The 20,574-nt window shown below is 46.8% G+C and overlaps 1 protein-coding gene across 2 annotated transcripts in view; it reads left to right on the top strand.

Moving 5' to 3' along the window:
- The window catches only part of lama5 (laminin, alpha 5), a 154,729-nt gene that overhangs the window by 5,915 nt on the left and 128,240 nt on the right, over positions 1 to 20,574 (top strand). For both annotated transcript variants that reach the window (XM_054745619.2, XM_015967344.3), the window contains exon 2: positions 3,685 to 3,837. In XM_054745619.2, the coding sequence (XP_054601594.1) occupies positions 3,685 to 3,837 (153 nt within the window). The remainder of the gene's footprint in view (positions 1 to 3,684; positions 3,838 to 20,574) is intronic.

Genomic DNA, 20,574 nt, shown 5'->3' with positions numbered 1-20,574 from the left:
GAAGGGCACCACACTGGGTTTATATTTACATCTACCAGCCAGTAGAGGGCCCCATTGCAGGTTTCCAAACAGCGAGGCTGGCTCTGGAAAATGGCGGATTCAGCCCAGAAGTCGATTTCCTTCTCAGAAAAGAGCATCATAAAATATCTAAAACCACAATAAAAATCACAAGGTGCTTCGTAACAACAAAAAATCTTGTAATGTGGAACAGAGGTGCACCGATCTACAAGAAAGCATTTGAGACATGTTTTTGTAGTTGTTCTGAAGCAGCTCTCTCTGACTGGTCCCATATAAACTAACTGTTAGCTTGTCAATCCGTGCGTTCAGAGAGACACTAACTGTTTCTAATGGTTCTAGTAAAGAAGCGAGCTGTTGCTTTAAGCATGCTCAGAGCTGGACAGAGGGGTCAGCCGTGGACACGGTCCTCCAGCTGCATTGCCAAGGCCTTATTTCATGCCCTGCTTCCTTTGTAGGACGTGGCTCCTCACAGCACAGGCCGCTTATATAAGGACAGGCAACATTTGACTCTCAGTCCGGTTCATGTTGGGTTTCCACGTCTCAGTTTGTGCTTGTTTCTCCTAGAATCAGTCGCTAACACATAAACTCAGCTTGATGAGTTAACTAATAAAGCTGCCCTCAGGGAGGCAGCACAAAAACTTGTAGCCCTCTCACTCCCACCTGTTCCCAGCATTCCTCATGGTGACTGACCCGTGTCCTGCCAACCGGCTTTATGCTCTCAGAGAGAACTACACCGTCCAGGACCAAGTGCTGCTGTCCGAAATTTAAACTGCTACCTGAGGTTCTACGTGGAGAAAAGCGACTCTGCCAGCACCGTCTGCTCTCAGCTCAGGTTCAGCGCTGGCAGGAAAACTACATCTGCTCCTTCCCCAATCTACAGAGATGAGGGAATGTAAACGTATCCGATTTGATAAATCCACTGATTTAACGGGAAAGATATCTCAGATAATCTGAATATTAAAGTTAAAGTCTCATAGTCATCGTCACGCACTGGTGAAATTCATCTCCGTATTTGACCCATCCCCACGGGGGCCGGTGAGCTGCAGCTGTGGCTGTGCTCGGGAATTATATTGATATAAATATATTAACATACGTTATGATCCCGTGTTCTGGGACATCTGAGGTTTCATGACAGACTGAATCAGAACGAGTCAACTACACACCAGGATGTGGATTCCCTTGCTTCACACAGCTGAGTAATCGTGCTGATATTTGATCTGATTCTCCCCATCCAACAATCTTAGAGCCCCATGATTACTGTAATGGCTCTAAAGATAATCTTATCAGATAATCCTAGCATGTGTGATGTGGTACGAGCGCTCTGGTCTACTCGGAAGCACATCAGACTGCCTCTATCATAAATCCGGGATATTAAACATGTTGGATTCTCTTAGCCCAATGTGGACAAACAAGCATGCTGCCTGTTGAATGTGACATGCAGCCAATCATTAGTGAGGTGAGAAGAGCATGCTCCTCCTCTACCATATCTCTTTACTCCAGTCACGTTTGATCTCAAGAGGTCTTCAGATATATCCCGACAGGGGAATGATGGTGTGTGAAATCTGTTTGTGCATAGTGTGTACCTTTTGCTGTGTGGCTGCACATCACACACTGTAGGAACAAAACTATTATACATGTGTCCACTTGCCAGTATGATGTTTTCAACTCTTTGTTAAATTTCACCATTTAACTTTTTGTTTGTAATTTTTTTCAAAATATAGGGACTAATATGTGTTTTTTGCTTTTTTGTTTACTTAGCCAGTGTGAGTCCATGTGAGCTGAGCAGAGTAAATCAACTAAAATGTTGCTTGGAAACGACAAAATACAAAGATGTTTAGAAAAACAAAATATTTTGCAGAAAATAATCAATAAAACCGAAATACAAAAACGTGAAATCTGCTTCCGCTGGCTAAATAAATTACTGCAGACACCTCTGGGATTCAAACTCACATTAGCACCTGGCAGAACTAAGATGCCAAGTGGATGCCTTAGCCACTGGACTTCCTTGATCTTTAATAATTGCCAATACAGCAACTAGCTCTGGCTTTTGCAGATGATGTGGTCCTGTTGGCCTCATCAGAATGTGATCTTCGGCTTTTGCTGGAGCGGACTGGTGCTGCATCTGCAGTGATGCGGGTGTTGTACCGGTCTGTCACGGGGAAGAGAGAGCTGAACTAGAAGGCGAAGCTCTCGATTTACCGGTCGCTCTACGTTCCTACCCTCACCTATGGTCACGAGCTTTGGGTACTGATAGAAAGAACGAGATCGCAGATACATGCAGCTGGAATTAGTTTTCTCCGGAGTGGCTGGGCTCTCTCTTAGAGAGAGGGTGAGAAACTCGTTCATTCGGGAGGGGCTCGGAGTAGACCTGCTGCTCCTCCACATGGAGAAGAGCCAGTTGAGGTGGCTCTGGCATCTAGTCAGGATGCCTCCTGGACACCTCTCTGCTAAGGTTTTCGAGGGGGGGGGGGGGGGGGGAATGACTGATTGTGTTGTGTAGCATTCCAGGACTGATGCTGTACCTGATCCAGGGCATTTTACATTTTGTGAAATGAATAGATGTTCCTTAACTTACTCGAAGGAAAAATACCATCTGAATGTTTCTTTTTGCCTTTAAGGCAATCAAATATGAAAGTCATCAAATTTACATCAAACAAATAATAACAAAAGATGCTGACGAGAGGCAGGACTTATCTGGCAGTAAGTCCTGCTGCTGCTGTTAAGATCGCTGGCTGTAACGCACATAACACACAAGCTTGCAATATAAAGCAGGACAACACCTGTCCCCCTGCAGCTCGGCCGTGTGACCCTCATGTCCATGCTGTCTCTGGAGGAGCAGATAGGAGACAGACCTCCTGTAACTTAAAATGAACCAAAGCTTCCTCCCAGTTTCTCTTTAAGCTGAATTTAACATCAGTTTATCTTCATGAAACAAAAGAATAAAGTGGAACAAGAACTTCTATCTTCTATTTCTCCCTCCTTTTAACTTCTCCGTGTCCCCAAGACCGGATCTCCTGACATCACAGAGCGGTTTGAGGAGTAATAATAATGAAATTATGAAAATAATAATGCGTGTTTGGAGGAGCGTCTCTCTCTCTCTCTCTCTCGCTCTCGCTCTCGCTCTCGCTCTCGCTCTCGCTCTCGCTCTCGCGCTCGCGGAGCACGCGACAACCCGCTCACTTAACATAATTCACGGCCCAAACCCAACAGAACTGATCGGGCGGATTCAGTTCGGGTTCGGTCTCAGGTTACAACTCCAGCGCTCAGCCCTGCAGAACCACATAAAGGACCAAAGTTTCCTACCCGGTAAACGTGGAGAACACCGCTCTGACAGATGTGGATGCTGCGCTGGTGCCGCCGTTAAAATAACAAAACTACATTCCACTATAACTGATTATGGTTCTCTTCTATGATGCAGAATCGTTTATGCCCGCATCTTGATGCATGGATTATTTTCCTCAGCTCTGTCTATCCTACACCTCCCGGTCGGCCGTCGGGGTGGGGGTGGGTGGTGCGCATGGGGTTTCAGTATCACTGCCTTAAATCTTCTTTTCTTCCGGTTGTTAATGCGACTAGAGAGCGGCTACATAAACACACAACAGTCTGTTGCTCTAAATCTCTTCCTCAGATTTACGCCTTGACAAATCTGTGTTGCTGACTTCTCAGGGTCAGTACTGTGACATCTGCAGTAAGGAGGACAGCGATCACGCCCATCCCATCACCAATGCCATTGATGGGACTGAACGATGGTGGCAGAGCCCACCTCTGTCCCGCAGCACAGAGTACAATGAAGTGAACGTCACCCTGGACCTGGGACAGGTAGGCATGCAGAATGTTCTTTTTGTTTCCGGTTGTGTCTGGGCTGGTGTTCATGTGTATCTCTGCTGTTTCTCTGTTTATGGGGTTAAACGGTCCTGAAATCTCCTCAGGCACTTCCTTTTTAATGTCATGATGGGTGTTTTGATTCTAATGAGCCAACGTGTTTCTGTGTCTTGTCAGTGAGTGAGTTCAGGGTTAGAGCAGAACGGGTTTGGTGTCTGATGAACGGATTTGAGCTGCTGCTGCTGATCCATCATGGTGAAGAGAGCCGAGTCCATTCTAACCTTTGAACACAAGCTGTAGGTAATGATCCAAAAAACAACCTTAGTCACAAAGACAAGTGGCCAAAGGGAGCAACCTTCCCTAGAGGCTGGACTCAGAGACGAGGCAAGCTTCTCCTCACTGAAATGAGCCCATTGAGGTGGTCTCAGCATCTGGTAAGCATGCCTTCTGGACGCTTTCCATGGGAAGTGATTCAGTCATGACACCTCAGGCCAGATACAGGACTTGTGAGAAAGATTATAGAGATTATGTCTCAGTTCTGGGAATGTCTGGGGGTCCCTCTAGAGGAGCTGAGGCAGTGGCTGAGGAGCGAGAGGCCTGGGAATCTAGCTGGAGACTGGCACCAGATAACGTATAAAAAAGCAAATGATTGAAAAAAATACTCTGCTCATCACGTACTGTGCATAGGCATCAAATGGCCAGGGGGCACCAACTTACCTAGCTTATAAAGACCCCCCCCCATCCACCGACCAAACAGTTCCCGTCACAGAGCGGATCAGAGCGTAAGTCCAGGGTGATCGTGCCTTTTCAGTTCTGGGTCCTTGGCCTTTTGGAACCAGTCCACATCGCTGCCCACTTTTAAAGCTAGGCTGAAGGTTCATCTTAGGTCTAGTTCTTAGTTTTTGTTCTCATGTTTTAATGTTCAGATCATTTTTGTTTCATGGCTTTTAAAATATTTTATTGCATTTTAAATGTTGTGTTTCTGGGTTTTACTACACAGCTGTTTTATTCTGTTTTAGTTGTTCTTAACCCTTTGTTCAGCACCTTGGGTCCCCTTGACTGGGGGGGTAGGAAGGGGCTTTGTAAATAAAACTGAACTGAGTCAAACATGTTTTACTAGGGCTGAAGGATTTTAGGAACAGAATGAAATGCGATCTTTTTTCTAGCAGAAGATTTCAGTTTGATGCGGCCCGGGTGCTGCTCCAAACCTTAGTAAGCATCATGGTACGTCCGCTCAAAGTCCTGGAATGTGTTCTTGCTCTGTCCAATGTGTCGAGGGTGCATCAATGAATCCTTCTGTGGACTTGGGACCGCAAAGTATCCCATAATGCATTGTGTCGCAAACCATTACACTCCAAACATCAGAGGAGAGAGCTCATAGCTGTAGAGTTTTTATATCAGAAATACTAGTACCCAAGTGTAATTAAATAAATATTAAGTTGTCTGTTATTATATGTAATTGTGTGCAACCTGTAAAACTTGTGTGGTTGTGTCTTCAGAGTCTTCACAATAACCTCTAAATGCTAACTAAAAGCAGCGTTGCCATAACTGTCTCTGTTATACTGAAGTAGAAAATGTTTTTCTTCATCTAACTGTGTGAAATGCTGCTTTTTGTCCAATTTGATCAAAAACGGACCAAATATTATTATTAAAATGTAAAAACTAGACTTATTTTTATTTCAGTTTTTTTTTCAAGCGGTGGTTGTTGCCATGACATTACTGGTTTACTGTCCACTTTTACCTGAGCGGAGGTGGGAGGAAGACAGGCTGTCTTGTTCTCAGCAGCTCCTGGTTGATGCACCTTTCCACTACCAGTTAGGTCTTCTCTAACATCATCTCACAGCATCGTGGCGACCAGTCTACGCTGTTCAGCACAATTAACTCTACTGTCTGATAGACTTACTCCCACAGTTGCTTTGTGCATGGGTCTGCAGAACTTTTTAAACAATGATTGTTGATATTAGGCTCAGCCTCTAGGACCAACGGTCCAAGTGCAACCGCCTAGCCCTCCTATTTTCTCAGACTTTGCTCTAGTTGAGCTTCCTGAGTTGATTAGCTCCACAAAGCCATCTGGCTCTCCTGTGGACTGCCTCCCGCCTAAATTGGTGCATGACTCGGTGACTACACTGAGCCCAACGCTCAAACATTATTAACACTAGTCTCAGCACTGGAGGGTTCCCTATGGTTTTTAAAGATGCGCTTGTACAGCCACAATTGAATAAATCCGGCCTCACTCACTCCAGCTATGAGAACTTCCATCCAATCTCGAAAGTCCTGTGCCTTTCGAAGGTTCTGGAAAACTGTTCATACACAAATCTCAGCCCACATCATATTCTACTGGACTGGCTTGGTTCTTGGGTAGCCTAGCCCTCCTATATTGACGGGAATTGCCCTTGAATGGTTCCACTTCTACCTAGCCAACCAATCCATCACTGCTCAGATTGCTGCGTGTACATCTCCCAGTCTCCCACTGCCTTGGAGTGTGCTGCAGGGCTCCGTCCTCAGGCCACACCTTTTCTCCATATATTTCTTCCTGCTGGGAAAAATCGTGGAACAGCTTGGTCTTAACGATCACATCTATGCCGACAATTGCCAAATTTATGTGGTGTTGAATGGGAAAAGCGTAGACTCCCAAGTTTTGGCAAGTTTGGCTGACATAAAGGGCTGACTAACTGCCAAGAGTTAAAAACTGAGTCTATCGTTTTTTACGCCCGCAATCCCTCTGGCTCTCTATCTGCTTTTGACTTTTCTACTCTAAACTCTAAGCAGTGTGTAACTAGTCTCTGGGTAAAAAAAGATGCTGGCCCCTCAGATAAAAACAAGACCTCACCAGTGAGTTTATCAGTTATGTCGTCTAACTTGTTTCAGACCAATTCTGAAGCGGAGGCACGTGGAATTAGTCATACATGCTTTTATAACTGTCGCTTGGACTTTGCAAACACACTCCTTATTGGTACTCCTGAACTGGCTGCAGGTCGTCGAGAACACTGCTGCTAAGTTTTTAACAAACAAACCGACGTAGCAATATCACCCCAGTCCTGGCATGTTTCCACTGGCTCCCTGTTACCTTCCATGTACGGTTTGAGTAATTGACTTTTGTAATTAAAGCCATATATGACTTAGCACCTCCTTATCTGTCCAACCTGCTCCATGTAACCACGCACACTCCCCACATGTCCTACAAAGCACAGGTTGAACAAGCGTTTGTCTATGCTGCCCCCATGCACTGGAATGCACTTCCCATTACAGTTAAGAAGAAGAAGAAGAAGAAAATATCATTTCTATAGCGCCTCTCAAGATAAAAATCACGAGGCGCTTCACAAAACAAAAAAAAAGTTAAAATATAAAAAAGCATTTCGAAAAATTTTAAAAATATATTTAAAATGAGTAAAAATAGGCAATTGGGATTTAAAAGAAAAAATGTAAAGAAAGAGAGAGAGTGAACAGGAAAGAGGGAAATCAGTGGATCCTGAGGAAGGTGGAATAGGTGGGGAGAGCAGAATAAAGAGAGAGAGGTGAAGAAGGTCATACAAAAGCCAGCTTGAACAAGTGAGTCTTCAGCTGCTTTTTAAAGGAGACCACTGAGTCCACTGATCTCAGGCTCAGGGGGAGAGAGGTCCAGAGTCTGGGGGCCACAGCAGCAAATGATCTGTCACCTTTGACCTTTAGCCTGGTGCTGCACAACCAGTAGGCTTTGATCACTGGACCTCAGGGACCTGCTGGGGGTGTAGGGACTAAGAAGATCACCAATGTAAGATGGTGCTTGTCCATGTAAGGCCCTATAGACCAGAACCAGGATCTTGAAATGAACCCTGAAGTTGACTGGCAGCCAGTGAAGCTGGAGGAGAAGCGGGGTGATGTGGGTGTGTTTGGAGGACTTGGTCAGAAGCCGAGCACAGGCGTTCTGAACCACCTGTAGACGGTTCAGGGAGGTTCTGCTCAGACACGTGAAAAGAGAGTTACAGTAGTCTAAGCGTGAGGAGATGAAGGTGTGGAGAACTGTCTCAAGTCAGAGCGGGACAGAATGGGACTCAGCTTAAACCCCCTGACCTTGGAGCCGCGAACACTCACGAGTTAGACCCTTTCTGCTGGGGTGCTGATGAGCGGGCTCCCCCGCCCAACGCCGAGCAAAGCAACCCACCACCCCAGACCCCTGCCAGATCCCCCTCCTAGCCTCCAGCCTCGGGAAGCCTAGCGTGCTAAGACCCCTAGTCTCCCTCCGCCTGCTCCAATATAGTGTTGGTGCGTGTTGATGAGGTGTATTCGTGGTTGTGGTGAGCGGGCAGTGCAGGTATCGTTTGGCCTACGCCAGCTGATGCCACCACACCACCCCCTCTTCCCCCCACAGCCCTCTGTGTCTAAGTGAAGTTTAAAATTGGAAGTGGGCATCGGCACTTGGGATGAGGCTGAAAGATCCCCTTGCCAACTGCCGTTGAGTGTGCTCACTCCCAAGGCCCTAAGTGTGTGTTTGCGTGGAATGTCAGGTGTGGAAGCCAAGCGGGGTGCAGCAGTGGCAGTTGCCGAGGCAAAATCTCGGGCGTGGGAGGAGTTTGGTGAGGCCATGGAGAAAGACTATCGATCGGCTCCAAAGAGGTTCTGGCAAACTGTCCGGCGCCTCAGGAGAGGAAGGCAGCAACTCGCTCACACTGTTTACAGTGGGGATGGGGAGCTGCTGACGTCAACTGAGGCTATAGTCGGACGGTGGAAGGAATACTTTGAGGAGCTCCTCAATCCCACCAATGCGCATTCCGAGGAGGAGCCAGAGCTGGGAGGCCTGGGGATGGACTGTCCGATCTCGGGGGCAGAAGTTGCTGAGGTAGTCAAACAACTACACAGCGGCGGAGCCCCGGGGGCGGATGAGGTTCGTCCTGGGTATCTCAAGGCTATGGATGTTGTAGGGCTGTCATGGTTGACACGTCTCTACAACATTGCGTGGTCATCGGGGGCAGTTCCTAGGGAGTGGCAGACCGGGGTGGTGGTCCCCATCTTTAAGAAGGGTGACCTGAGGGTGTGTTCCAACTATAGGGGGATCACACTCCTCAGCCTCCCTGGAAAGGTCTACTCCAAGGTACTGGAGAGGAGGGTCCGATCGATAGTTGAATCTCAGATAGAGGAGGAGCAATGTGGTTTTCGTCCTGGCCGTGGAACTGTGGACCAGCTCTATACCCTTGCAAGGGTGATGGAGGGGGCATGGGAGTTTGCCCAACCAATCCACATGTGCTTTGTGGATTTGGAGAAGGCTTATGACCGTGTCCCCAGGGGCACCCTGTGGGGGACGCTCCAGGAGTATGGGGTGGGTGGCTTTCTGTTAAGGGCCATTCAGTCCCTTTACCAGAGGAGCGTGAGTTTGGTCCGCATAGCTGGTAGTAAGTCGGACCTGTTCCCAGTGAGGGTTGGACTCCGCCAGGGCTGCCCTTTGTCACCGGTTCTGTTCATCACTTTTATGGACAGAATTTCTAGACGCAGCCGTGGTGTGGAGTGTGTCGAGTTTGGTGGCAGGAGAATCTCGTCTCTGCTTTTTGCGGATGATGTGGTCCTCCTAGCTTCATCCAGCTCTGACCTTCAGCTCTTGCTGGGTAGGTTCGCGGCCGAATGTGAAGCGGCTGGGATGAGGATCAGCACCTCCAAATCTGAGACCATGGTTCTCGACCGGAAAAGGGTGGCTTGCCACCTCCGGGTCGGGGGAGAGGTCCTACCTCAAGTGGAGGAGTTTAAGTATCTCGGGGTCTTGTTCACGAGTGAGGGTAGGAGGGATCGGGAGATCGACAGGCGGATTGGTTCGGCATCTGCAGTGATGCGGACGCTGAGCCGATCTGTCGTGGGGAAGAGGGAGCTGAGCCAGAAAGCCAGGCTCTCGATTTACCGGTCGATCTACGTCCCAATCCTCACCTATGGTCATGAGCTTTGGGTAATGACCGAAAGAACGAGATCGCGGATACAAGCGGCCGAAATGAGTTTCCTCCGTAGGGTGGCCGGGCTCAGCCTTAGAGATAGGGTGAGGAGCTCGGACATTCGGGAGGGACTCGGAGTAGAACCGCTGCTCCTCCGGATCGAAAGGAGCCAGTTGAGGTGGTTTGGGCATCTGGTCAGGATGCCTCCTGGACGCCTCCCTGGGGAGGTGTTTCGGGCATGTCCTGCCGGCAGAAGGCCCCCGGGTCGACCCAGGACACGTTGGAGAAGTTACATCTCCAATCTGGTCCGGGAACGCCTTGGGGTCCTGCCGGAGGAGCTGGTGGACAAGGCCGGGGAGAGGACGGCCTGGAGCTCCCTAGTTGGGATGCTGCCCCCGCGACCCGGACCCGGATAAGCGGAGGAAGACGAGAGACGACGAGAGGGGAAGTGTCTAAGGTGCAAATAAAATTGGGGGTCAGGCTGCCACAGAAATGTGGAAATGGGGTCCATACCCGCACCCCCGAGTTTTCCACCCCCCAAGGTTGTATGTGCATGATTGTGTGATGATGTGAGGGAGCAGGAGGAGAAAAATGTGTGGGGATGGGGAGGAATGGCTGGTTGGCCTAAAGCTTGGTTTATGCTTGACGCATTTACTCTCCGCGTGGTGATGCGACTCGCGGATGGAACGCGCTTCACAACTTGCAGCGTTTGTGGTTCATGCGGCTCGTCTCTGCGGTGAGCCAATATTCTCCCAAACTGTAGGGGGCAGCATGGAGCTCTACGGCATGCATCCAATACAACACCATAGTAGAAGTAAAAATTACTGTTTACAACATGAAAGTTGAGAGCCAACTCAGCTCTTTTAGAATTGGTGAAGTGTTCTTGTTTCCGCCAGGATCACCGCTTTTCCCTTGCCTTCACATATCGGTCCCTCATGTTTTTCCAACATTTTTTAACAGCGTCCTCGTCTTTTCCGACAGTGTGAGCTATTTCTCTCCAAGAATTATTAACAACATGTTGATCACGGTGATCTTTGAGAGCTGAATCATACAAATGTCTGTATTTAAGAACTAGTTCTTGCCAGTCCGCCATGTTTTTCTGTGTTCGACCGTCCGCGTGGTTAGAAAATTCCCTAGGTGCGCAGTGCGAAAAGTTCTGGCCGTGCGGAGGCCAGGTGGAGGGGCGTGGTTGTTAAAATGACACAATTTTGCCGTGTGGAGCCGTGCAAACCTCGCGGACGCGTCAAGCATAAACCAACCTTAAACCTCCAGGGAGCCAGCTCCCCCACTGGCCCCAATAGGCACCTCCATTGCCAACATGCCACCCAGGGCACACACACACACACACACACACACACACACACACACACACACACACACACACACACACACACACACACACACACACACACACACACACACACACACACACACACACACCTAAGGACAATTTAGACAGACCAACCAACCTAACAGTCATGTTTTTGGACTGTGGGAGGAAGCCGGAGAACCCGGAGAGAACCCACGCATGCACAGGGAGAACATGCTAACTCCATGCAGAAAGATCCCAGGCCGGGAATCGAACCCAGGACCTTCTTGCTGCAAGGCAGCAGCTCTAACCACTGTGCAGCCCCTATTTTCTCGTTCTCCTTTTTATTTATTCCAGCCAGTGAGGACATATTGTTGATTGACCGTTTAGAAGCTTAGAGTGAGGTCAGGTGTGTTGGGCTGATGTAAGGCTCTCTCTGTTTTCCATCCCTACCTGTGCTTCAGGCTCATGTGCCCAGGTGTGTTTGTGTACAGCTTCATTCCACAGGTGTGTTGTAGTGGAAGAATCAGGTTACATATTGGGGGGGGGGGGGCAATAAATACAGTCTGAGAAGAAGGTGAAATGAAATTCCTCACAAGGCAGATGGAGGGTTACAACATGGAGAGGACAAGTGTGAGAGGAGAGCAACACAGGTGAGGAGGAGGAGATTGTTGCTTCAGCATGCTAACATTAGAGCACAGCAGTGTGCATGTGTGTGTGTGTGTGTGTGTGTATGTGTGTGCGTGCATGTGTGTGTGTGTGTGTATGTGTGTTGTCTTTATATGCTTAAAGAGACTATGTGTAGGTTTCACCATACATTTCTGGGAATATCCATCAAAATGTTGTTGAAAGGGAATGAAATGATGCCCAGTTGCTGAAAAATATTGGCGGCTTCGTAACAAATAACCATAAAAATCAGGTCTAAAATACATGGGAGTAGGTCTAAGGGCGTTTCTCAACGTCAAGGCGTCTTGCTGCCGCGGACGTCTGTTTATCTTGGACATAACTTGCTTTTAATATCGATCAAAACCGCCATCATTATGTGTTTTTAACAAGCCGCTCCTAAAGGTGTGTGTCTCCCACAGTCCCCAGGCAGTCTCTGGTGATCTGAGCTCCAACTCCAACTGATTTTATTTAAAAAGCAAAACTTACGGTCCATGTTTACTTTCATTTTCAACATCATTTTTCACCAGAGTGCGGCAGTAACTCCCTACGTCATCATGACACCTCCCTCTGTTGCGCCATGGCACAATCGCCATTTATAAGATGGACAATTACTGCAGTATTACTACCAAGGGGGGTGGAACGAACGCCGCCAAATTCGCGCAACGCCATGCCGGCACGGCGCGTTTATAAGACACACTTTTGCAGTAATATTGCACCGATTTGCCGGCATGGTGTGTCTTGTAAAAAGGGTTATAAATGTTTATATGTTTCTATTTATTTTATATTATAAATGCACTGTATAATTCTTATATGGCAGGCAGGGGTCAGTGATAAACAGGGAGGCAGACAGGTTCAAACGCTCGAAGGACTGTGACAGGGCAGTAGACGATCTCGCACTAAGCAGCAGCAGCCAGGTGCTTAAATAGGGAGCAGCACAGTTGAAATTAGTCAGTTAGATGACTGCTGCTGCAGGGAGACAGGAAAACACAGAGGTCATGGTCTGAGTCTGCCCCTTCCCTCATGTTTCTCCTCGTTCTCCATCCGTCTCTAGATTCTCCTTTTGTGTCTCCTAGCGCCCTCATGTGTCCTTGTCTGTGTCTTCCCCTTGTGTCTCCTGGTGCTCCCCGTTGCCCCCAGATCTTCAGCCCTCTAGGTTTCCCTCCTCAGGCATCCCCCTCCCAGGTCCTGTGCTCCCTTGGCCCCCTTTTAGTCACGCCCCTGTAGTTTTTCTTTCTGTAGTGTTTTCCTCTAGTTTCAGTTAGAATATTAGTTATGTTTGCTGCCCTTCAGGTCTTTAGGTTGTATTCTCATGTCATTTTCCTCTAATTACAGTTGTTCATGTTATTAGTCTCTGTAGTATATTTTTTCCCATCGGTGTTTGAGGTTTTTCCCCCCTCCTTAGATTATTAGTTACGTTCCTGCCTTCTTGTCTTTAGTTTTTATTCTTAGGTCATGTTTGTTTCCTCCCTAACTAGTAATTGAGTTCACCTGGTCTCTCTCTCCCCACACACCTGCAGTTGTTCTCCCTCTCATCCTCCCCAGTGTATAAAACCCTGTCTGTGTCTCTGTATGTTTGTCGGTCCATTGTTTTCTGTCAGTCTCGTCTCGTTTTGGATCTCTAGTGTTTCCAGTGCTTCTTGAGTCTCTAGAGTTTTTGAATCTCCAGTTCAGCATTTGGATATTTTTGGTTTTTGGCTTCCAGCCCTTTGGATTTATTTTGTTTTGTTCATCCTCAATAAAAGGATTTTACTTAAGCTCCACTCCTGCCTCATGTCGTCCTTGGTTCTGCATTTTGGCGCCTAACCTCCTCCTGTCTCGTATCGTGACAGTCAGGGCATGATCATGACATCTTAACCGAAATGGTTTGATGAGAAAAGCTGCATTTGTTTGGAAAAATCTAAATTAAACGTTCCTAATCTTTCTAGATTATTAACTAATAACAGTTTATAAACCAGAGGACCTTCGGTGGAAGAGGTCTTTTCCGGTCCTGAGTTCTAACATGTTCCTGTGAATATCAGATTTGGTACTGTCCAAAACTACGCAACCAAAGCAGAATAATCATGGTTAGAGACCAGCTCAGTGGCCTAGTGGTAGAGTTTCCACCCTGAGGCTGGGAGGTCAGGGTTCAAGTCCTGGTCGGGTCATACCAAAGACTCTGGGAAAAAAAAGGGACCCAGTGCCTCCCTGCTTGACAGCTAGCACTAAGGGGTTGGATTGGGGGGTTAAACCACTAAACGGTTCCCGAGCGCGGCTGTGTCTGCAGCTCACCGCTGCCTCAGGGGATGGGTCAAATCATACATCAGTGTGTGTGACAACTAATGGGACTTTAACTTTATTAATCATGAGTTTTCCAGATGGGTCCTCTGGCCGGGGCCAGACCCACGGATGTGTCTTGTGAAGGGCTGTTGGACAGTAGACTGGACAGAAGACTCTCAGGAGAACTGATAATGTCTCCCAGTCTCATACACACACTGGTTTGTTGGCAGCGTTCCCAGCAGGACCAACACAGAGAGAAGCACAAATCTCTAGAGACGCTGCTGCAGCACTGACGTAGCTTCATTGTTCACTGCGAGTCACTGGTGTTGCACCAGCCTGTTGATTCAGTTCAGTTAGACTGGTCTTCTGTGTGGGAGAAATAATTCAGCTTCTCGAAGGTCAAGTTCTGAGTCAGGTAGTGGTTGATGTGTGACAGACCAGCAAGCATTTCCCCTTCCTTTTTACACTTTTATTAGATGTATCAGCAATAAAAACGGAGAAACCTTAAAGAACTTTGGATGTGGTGGTCACTTTTAGAGCTGGGTTTTTGTTAACCATGACAAATAGATTTCATTGATGCCCGTTTTTTTTCATAACGAAAACTAGACGCTGGCAAGCTAAAAATAGCTAGCCTGGCCTGCCAGACTCGTCCTCTGTCGAAATGAGCGGGAGTTTGGTTAATGAGCCGAGACTAGACGTAAACTATGCTCTAACTACACATTTCTGCCTGTCTCACAAAAGTTAAAAGTAACAGCGCTAATGTCTATGTCCTCTACTCAGACCAGCTTCAGCAGCTGAGTGAAGCTGGCTCCTCACCCACATCAGGAAGCCCTACCGCTCTATTTGCGTGGATTTCTGGAAGCGAACTTCACTCAGCTCAGCTCTTCCCTGCACAGCGCTCATTGATGCTACTACGAGCGACGGCATTGTTACTTTTAAATTATTCCGTAATATTAACACGTTTCTTATCCGTGTGCGTCCAGAAAAAGTCGTACTTTTGGGCAGACAAATGAAAGAAATGACGTTTTTAACAGGTTTTATCTGAACAGGTTTAAGACGAATGTTTTAAAGTCAGGATTATTGTTATGTTATTGTCTGAGATGGTGTCCCATAGCCATAAATAAATGATGTTGGTATGAAACTCACTCCTGTAGCTCAGAGTACATGTCTGACCCATAAGCTCATTTGTTAGAGGATACTTAGTTTAATGTTTCGTAAAATTCAAAACAAAACTTGTTGTCGACTAAAACCTTTTTGAGTTTTAGTCGACTAAAACTGACTTCGACCAAAATGTGTTTTCCTCATCAAGACTAAGACTAAAACTAAGATGCCCGCCAAAAAAAACACGGTTTTAGAGAGCCCAGTCAAACAAAACCGGTTCCATGTGTTGGTTCTAGAAGAACCCCTTTCTGATGTAGGAGTTGTAACTCTATACCCTTAGCAGGGTTCTCTCTTGGTGAGTGTTGGACTCCGCCAAGGCTGTCCTTTGTCACAGACTCTGTTCATAACCATTCAGGCCCATTGCTGCTGGGTCAGCAGTAATGTGGGTGTTTTACCGGTCTGTGGTGGTGAAGAGAGAGCTCAGACGGAAGACAAATCTCTCTCTCTCTCTCTTTCTCCCTCTCTCTCTCTCAGTTTACCGGTCGATCTTCGTTCCTACCCTCACCTATCATCACGGGCTTTGGGTGGTGACTGAAAGAACGAGATCGTGGATACAAACGGCCAAAACGAGTTTTCTCCGCAGGCTGTCTGGGCTCTCCTTTAGAGATAGGGTGAGAAGCTCAGCCATTCGGGAGGGGCTCAGAGTAGACCTGCTGCTCCTCCTCCACATAGAGAGGAACCAGTTGAGGTGGCTCGGGCATCTGGTTAGAATGCCTCCTGGATGCCTCCCTAGTGAGGTTTTGCGGGCACGTCCATCAGAGGAGACCCAAAGAAAGACCCGCTGGAGGGACCGTGTCTCTCAGCTGGCCTCGGGATACTCCCCAGAGGAGGAGCACATTTTATCTTTTGAATATTGTGGATTTTTATTGTGGATAGTGAGGTAGTTTATTTTTTATTTTCACTTCTAATCATCACAGCGGCTGCAGCGCCTCCAACAATGACCGCCAAACCTCCTGTATTTCTCTCTCCCTCACACTCACACACGCACGCACGCACGCACGCACACACACACACACACCTGAATTTAAGTTCATTTCCTTAAAAACCTGACTTTACATGGTCAGAGAATATCCCAATTTTAATATAATAAATGTGTTTCTTTAACCAATGAAAATCATCTTAGATGATGACAAGTGCACCACTGCTATTGTGCGTTGACACATTTTGATTATATTTTGCTTTGTAGCCACTTATATTAAAGCAGGACAGGTGATTTTATGTTGAAACAAATAACGGAAGTGTTGCTGCCGCTCACAAAGGAACCATGGTTGAATGATAAGCGATCAAATGAATAATAGATTAAATGAAGCCGCTAGATCTAGACTGAGCGCGCTGTTGTCTGAAGTAACAAGCGACAGGTAAGGACTCTGAGGCTGCCAACATGGCAACTGTGTCGGTGATGAAAACCTATTCTTGCCAGTTGTACGTGCCCCCCCCCTCCCCCCCACCAAGGTTCATTGTTTGTACCCCCTTGTAAAATACTCTGGCTCCGCCCCTGCCTGAATTTCCCAGAGCCTTTTGCTCATAAGTGCATGCATTTGATCAGTGAATAAACCAGAACGAGGTGTTACAGGCAGTGATTATGATGTCAGACCTCTCAGGTTCTTCCACACATGGAGGTGTTTCCCATCTGATTTTATTCAGGCCCATCTCAAAATGTTTGTTGGCTCCATCAGGCAGCGCCATCCCAACCCTCTGACCCCCTGACCCCTTGCTTTGCCGCGTTTCTTTGTCCCACCATGTTTGCCCACCCTCATCACCCTCTTTTGATGGAGTGGTGCTGGGCCCTCCCAGAGCCCCTCTCAATGGGCCCTTTATCACATCATTGTGTCAGTGAGTGTTCGACTCATTCACTGAGCCTGCGGAGAGCAAACATGGAGGGAACCGTCAGATGGGAGTGGAAGTCTGAGGAAACAGCTTCAATGGAATTCAATTAAAGAGCAGATTAGATTGTTGAATGAGTCACACACAAACAGACCCGTGGACATCTGCAGTCCTGTGTTGAATGTGTTCTTCCTAAATCAAATTTCCTATTCAGAGGAAAACAAACAGTAGGGAGAGGAAAGACTGCTCAGAGGCAGGTTCCTTTGTTTCTCTGTGAAGCTCAAGTGAAGTTTTCATGGTGAAACCCGAGAAGACAGGACCCCTCCTCTGCTGTAAAAACCAGCATAGGTGTTACCAGCACATGCTGGTTTAGCTGGTGAAGCACGCTGGCCTATGCTAGCATACCAGCACCGAAACCCAACATTCGCTGGTCTATGCTGGTTTTTAAGCAGGGTTGGTGTTTGGTCCTTGTTTGACATGCTGCTGAACCCAAACTGGGTTTCATTAATCTGGATAAAATGTTTGCGTTAAATGTGATCAGAATATTTAAATGTTAGGGTTAAACCTTATCCAGGGAGTGTTACAGCTACACCATGTAGGTTGCATTTGATGATCCGTCAACACTTTTCCTACATCTGAACGCTGACTGAACACTAAACAGCTCAGCCGGTCTTGTTTTGCATAAAAAAATTTCCTACTCTATTTTTTTTTATCTCAGTTCATTCTAACAGCACCGCCCACCCCCACCCCCACACCACAAACTCGTATTTCTACCCATATAAGGACCTTGAATTTAATTCTATTAATTTTAGTAACTGCATTTATTCCTAATCCTAAACATAACCAGTGTATTTCTAAACCTAACTGTAACAAAAACTATTCACACCTAAACCTAGCCCCCCAAGCCTAAAAAAGGGGTCCACCATATTAGCCTTAAGGCCCATCGCTCTCCAGGAGGTTAGTGAGTATGTCAGAAACAGTGCTAAGTAGAATAGTAGAACAAACACACACACACACACACACACGAGGAAAAACACAGTAACAACCTGTGATAGACTGCTTGGTGGAGCTGATTTTGTAATAGATATTTGCTGCTTCAGTCCAATATAAAATGAACTGTTGGGAAATGACTACAGCTTCACAGCAGTAATAAATGACCGCAGAGCTGTTGAACGTACAGCTAACGCAGATGGGTCTGTTCAGTGTAAAGCAACAAACAAGTAAACCTCGTATTATAAAACTGTGGTGTGTGTGAGACGCCTCCCTGGTGAGGGTTACACTCACCAGGGAGTGCCCGTTTTTGGCAGGTATCTTAGTTTTAGTCTTAGTCTTGATGAAAAAGATGCATTTTAGTCGTAGCCGGTTTTAGTCGACAGTGTCCTTCCTTGGTCAAAGAAATCGGTTAAATGGAACAGACTTACATCCCGTGACCGCGCCTTCCACGGTGGTCAAGTAACATCACGTGACACGTTACATTTTATACGTATTAGTGTCAATATGAATATATAACGAGCCTTTGACTTTTTAAATTGTGCATAAATTTGTTGCATTAAATATATAAGTGAGTTACTACCCGCTAGCCACCGAAGCTGCAACTACTGAGCTACTAACCAACCATAGATAACTTATTTGGATCTAAAAAAAAAAAATTTAAATTAGTTGACTTACTTTTAAACTTGAAAATTGCCCCAGAAGTAGCTGCCGGCATCTGATCCGCCATTCTTTTGAAAATACCGCAGTGTGTTGTGGGTAATTTTTAACCAAGGCTAGGCTGCAAGATACCTCCCGTGTGTCCTTGCTCAGCTAGCTAAACGGCTAACAAACGGAGAACACACGGCTCGGTAGAACATGAACATCGGAACACGTCTTGGCGGTTCCTGATGACGTATCTCCTAGGCAACCGGGGCGGGGCCAAGACATCAAGGCAAGGTTCCTTGGCGTTGAGAAACACCTTATGTCTCTCGGCTGGCCAGGGAACGCCGTGTGATCCTCCCGGAAGAGCTGGCTCAAGTGGTTGGGGAGAGGGAAGTCTGGACCTCTTGGCTTAGGCTGTTGCCCCCACGACCCAACTCTGGATAAGTGGAAGAAAATGGATAGATGGTTGGATGGATGGATATAACATATGTGCGATCCAGGATGTAAGGCTAAGCAGTTTAACTCCATTGGCTTCTTCTGGGGGCCCATGAGCTGACAGGAAATGGAGGAGACTTAAGCATAGGGCACACCGGAGGCAGACACACCACACCACGTCATCATCTTAAATAGAAGCCAATTATAGTTAATGAGAGGGCCAACACGGGAAGTGCTGCGCCGCATCCCAGAAGCGCCGCGCCGAGGTGTTTAAGATAGGCGCCAGTTCATTGTGGAGTACTTTACAACAGACATAACAACACGGAACAGCTTTGCGGCACAAACCCAGTTGCAGTTTTGATAAGTTTAACGTACAACGGCAAGTCTGGTCAGATATAAACAATAGAGTCACTTCTCGATTACTGTTCTCAAGTCCCGCGTAATGTTGTGACCTTCGCGCAACTTTCCAAGAAGTGCTCAGCGGCACGTCCTGTGTGACCACTTGACTTCTCAAAACCACGGGTGTGATGCGGCGCATCTGCCTCCGGTGTGCCCCAGGCTTTAGGCCCCCTATAGCTAGTCTGAGCTAAGAGCTAGTCTGAGCTAATAACTAGGCTGTTTCTCAATATTCAAGGATGCTAGCTCATTCTTCTGTTCCAGACAAGTATGTTCCTGCCAAGGACATCAGAACGTCTGTTCTACCGAGGACGGGAGGACGAGGACGGTATTTGGAACAGAACCGTACTCCGCTGTGTCCTGGCAACAAGTGCTGCTTCTTTGTACAGTTACAAAAATGACCTGACATAAAAATAAAAGTCTAGTTTCTGAATTAAATGACAAAATAACAACAAAAACTTGTTATTTATTTTATATTTAGCCCACTTTTGATCAAAACTATTAATACTAGCATTTCCTGATCTTCAGTGATTAAAATAAGTGTATTTTTCATCAGAAGAGAGCTACAGTGCTTTTATTTTGATAGTGGGTTAGCTAATTTGCATTGTGAAGGATGTGAGAGTGAAACCCATACACACAGGAAAATTTACAGTTTACACACGATTATTTTCAATAACAGACAACATTATATTATTTTATTTTCATTTCTAATATTAAACATTACAGTTATTAGCTTTCTCCTCTGACATTCGGAGTTTAATGGTTAGCGGCGCCATGCATTAAACTTTGCTGTCCCAAGTCCGCAGAAGGATGCACCGATGCGTCCTCGATACAATGGGCGGAGCAAGAACACATCCAGGAACTTTGAGCGAACTTGCCGTTATGCATACTTAGGATTGGAAGAGTCCTTGGGCCATTGTTGATGGCGTTTCACAAAGACGTGAGTACACAGGTGCGGACAAGTATGCATGTTGAGGAATGGCCCTGGTCTGAGCTAACAGCTGGTCTGAGTAAATAACTAGTTTGAGTGCAGCCGTGGACATAATTTCCTACGTTTCACCAGCAGTTTAGTTGACGTCACTTTATTCACCTTGATAGTTTTTCAGTCCAATACCGCTCTGATGGTGAAGTGAGGAACAACTTGATGCCCTGCAGCTCTTC

Source organism: Nothobranchius furzeri, chromosome 15 (assembly GCF_043380555.1).
Source record: "Nothobranchius furzeri strain GRZ-AD chromosome 15, NfurGRZ-RIMD1, whole genome shotgun sequence".
NCBI classification, from domain to species: domain Eukaryota; kingdom Metazoa; phylum Chordata; class Actinopteri; order Cyprinodontiformes; family Nothobranchiidae; genus Nothobranchius; species Nothobranchius furzeri.
Note: the sequence above shows the minus strand (reverse complement) of the source record. Positions and strands in the feature narration are given on the sequence as shown.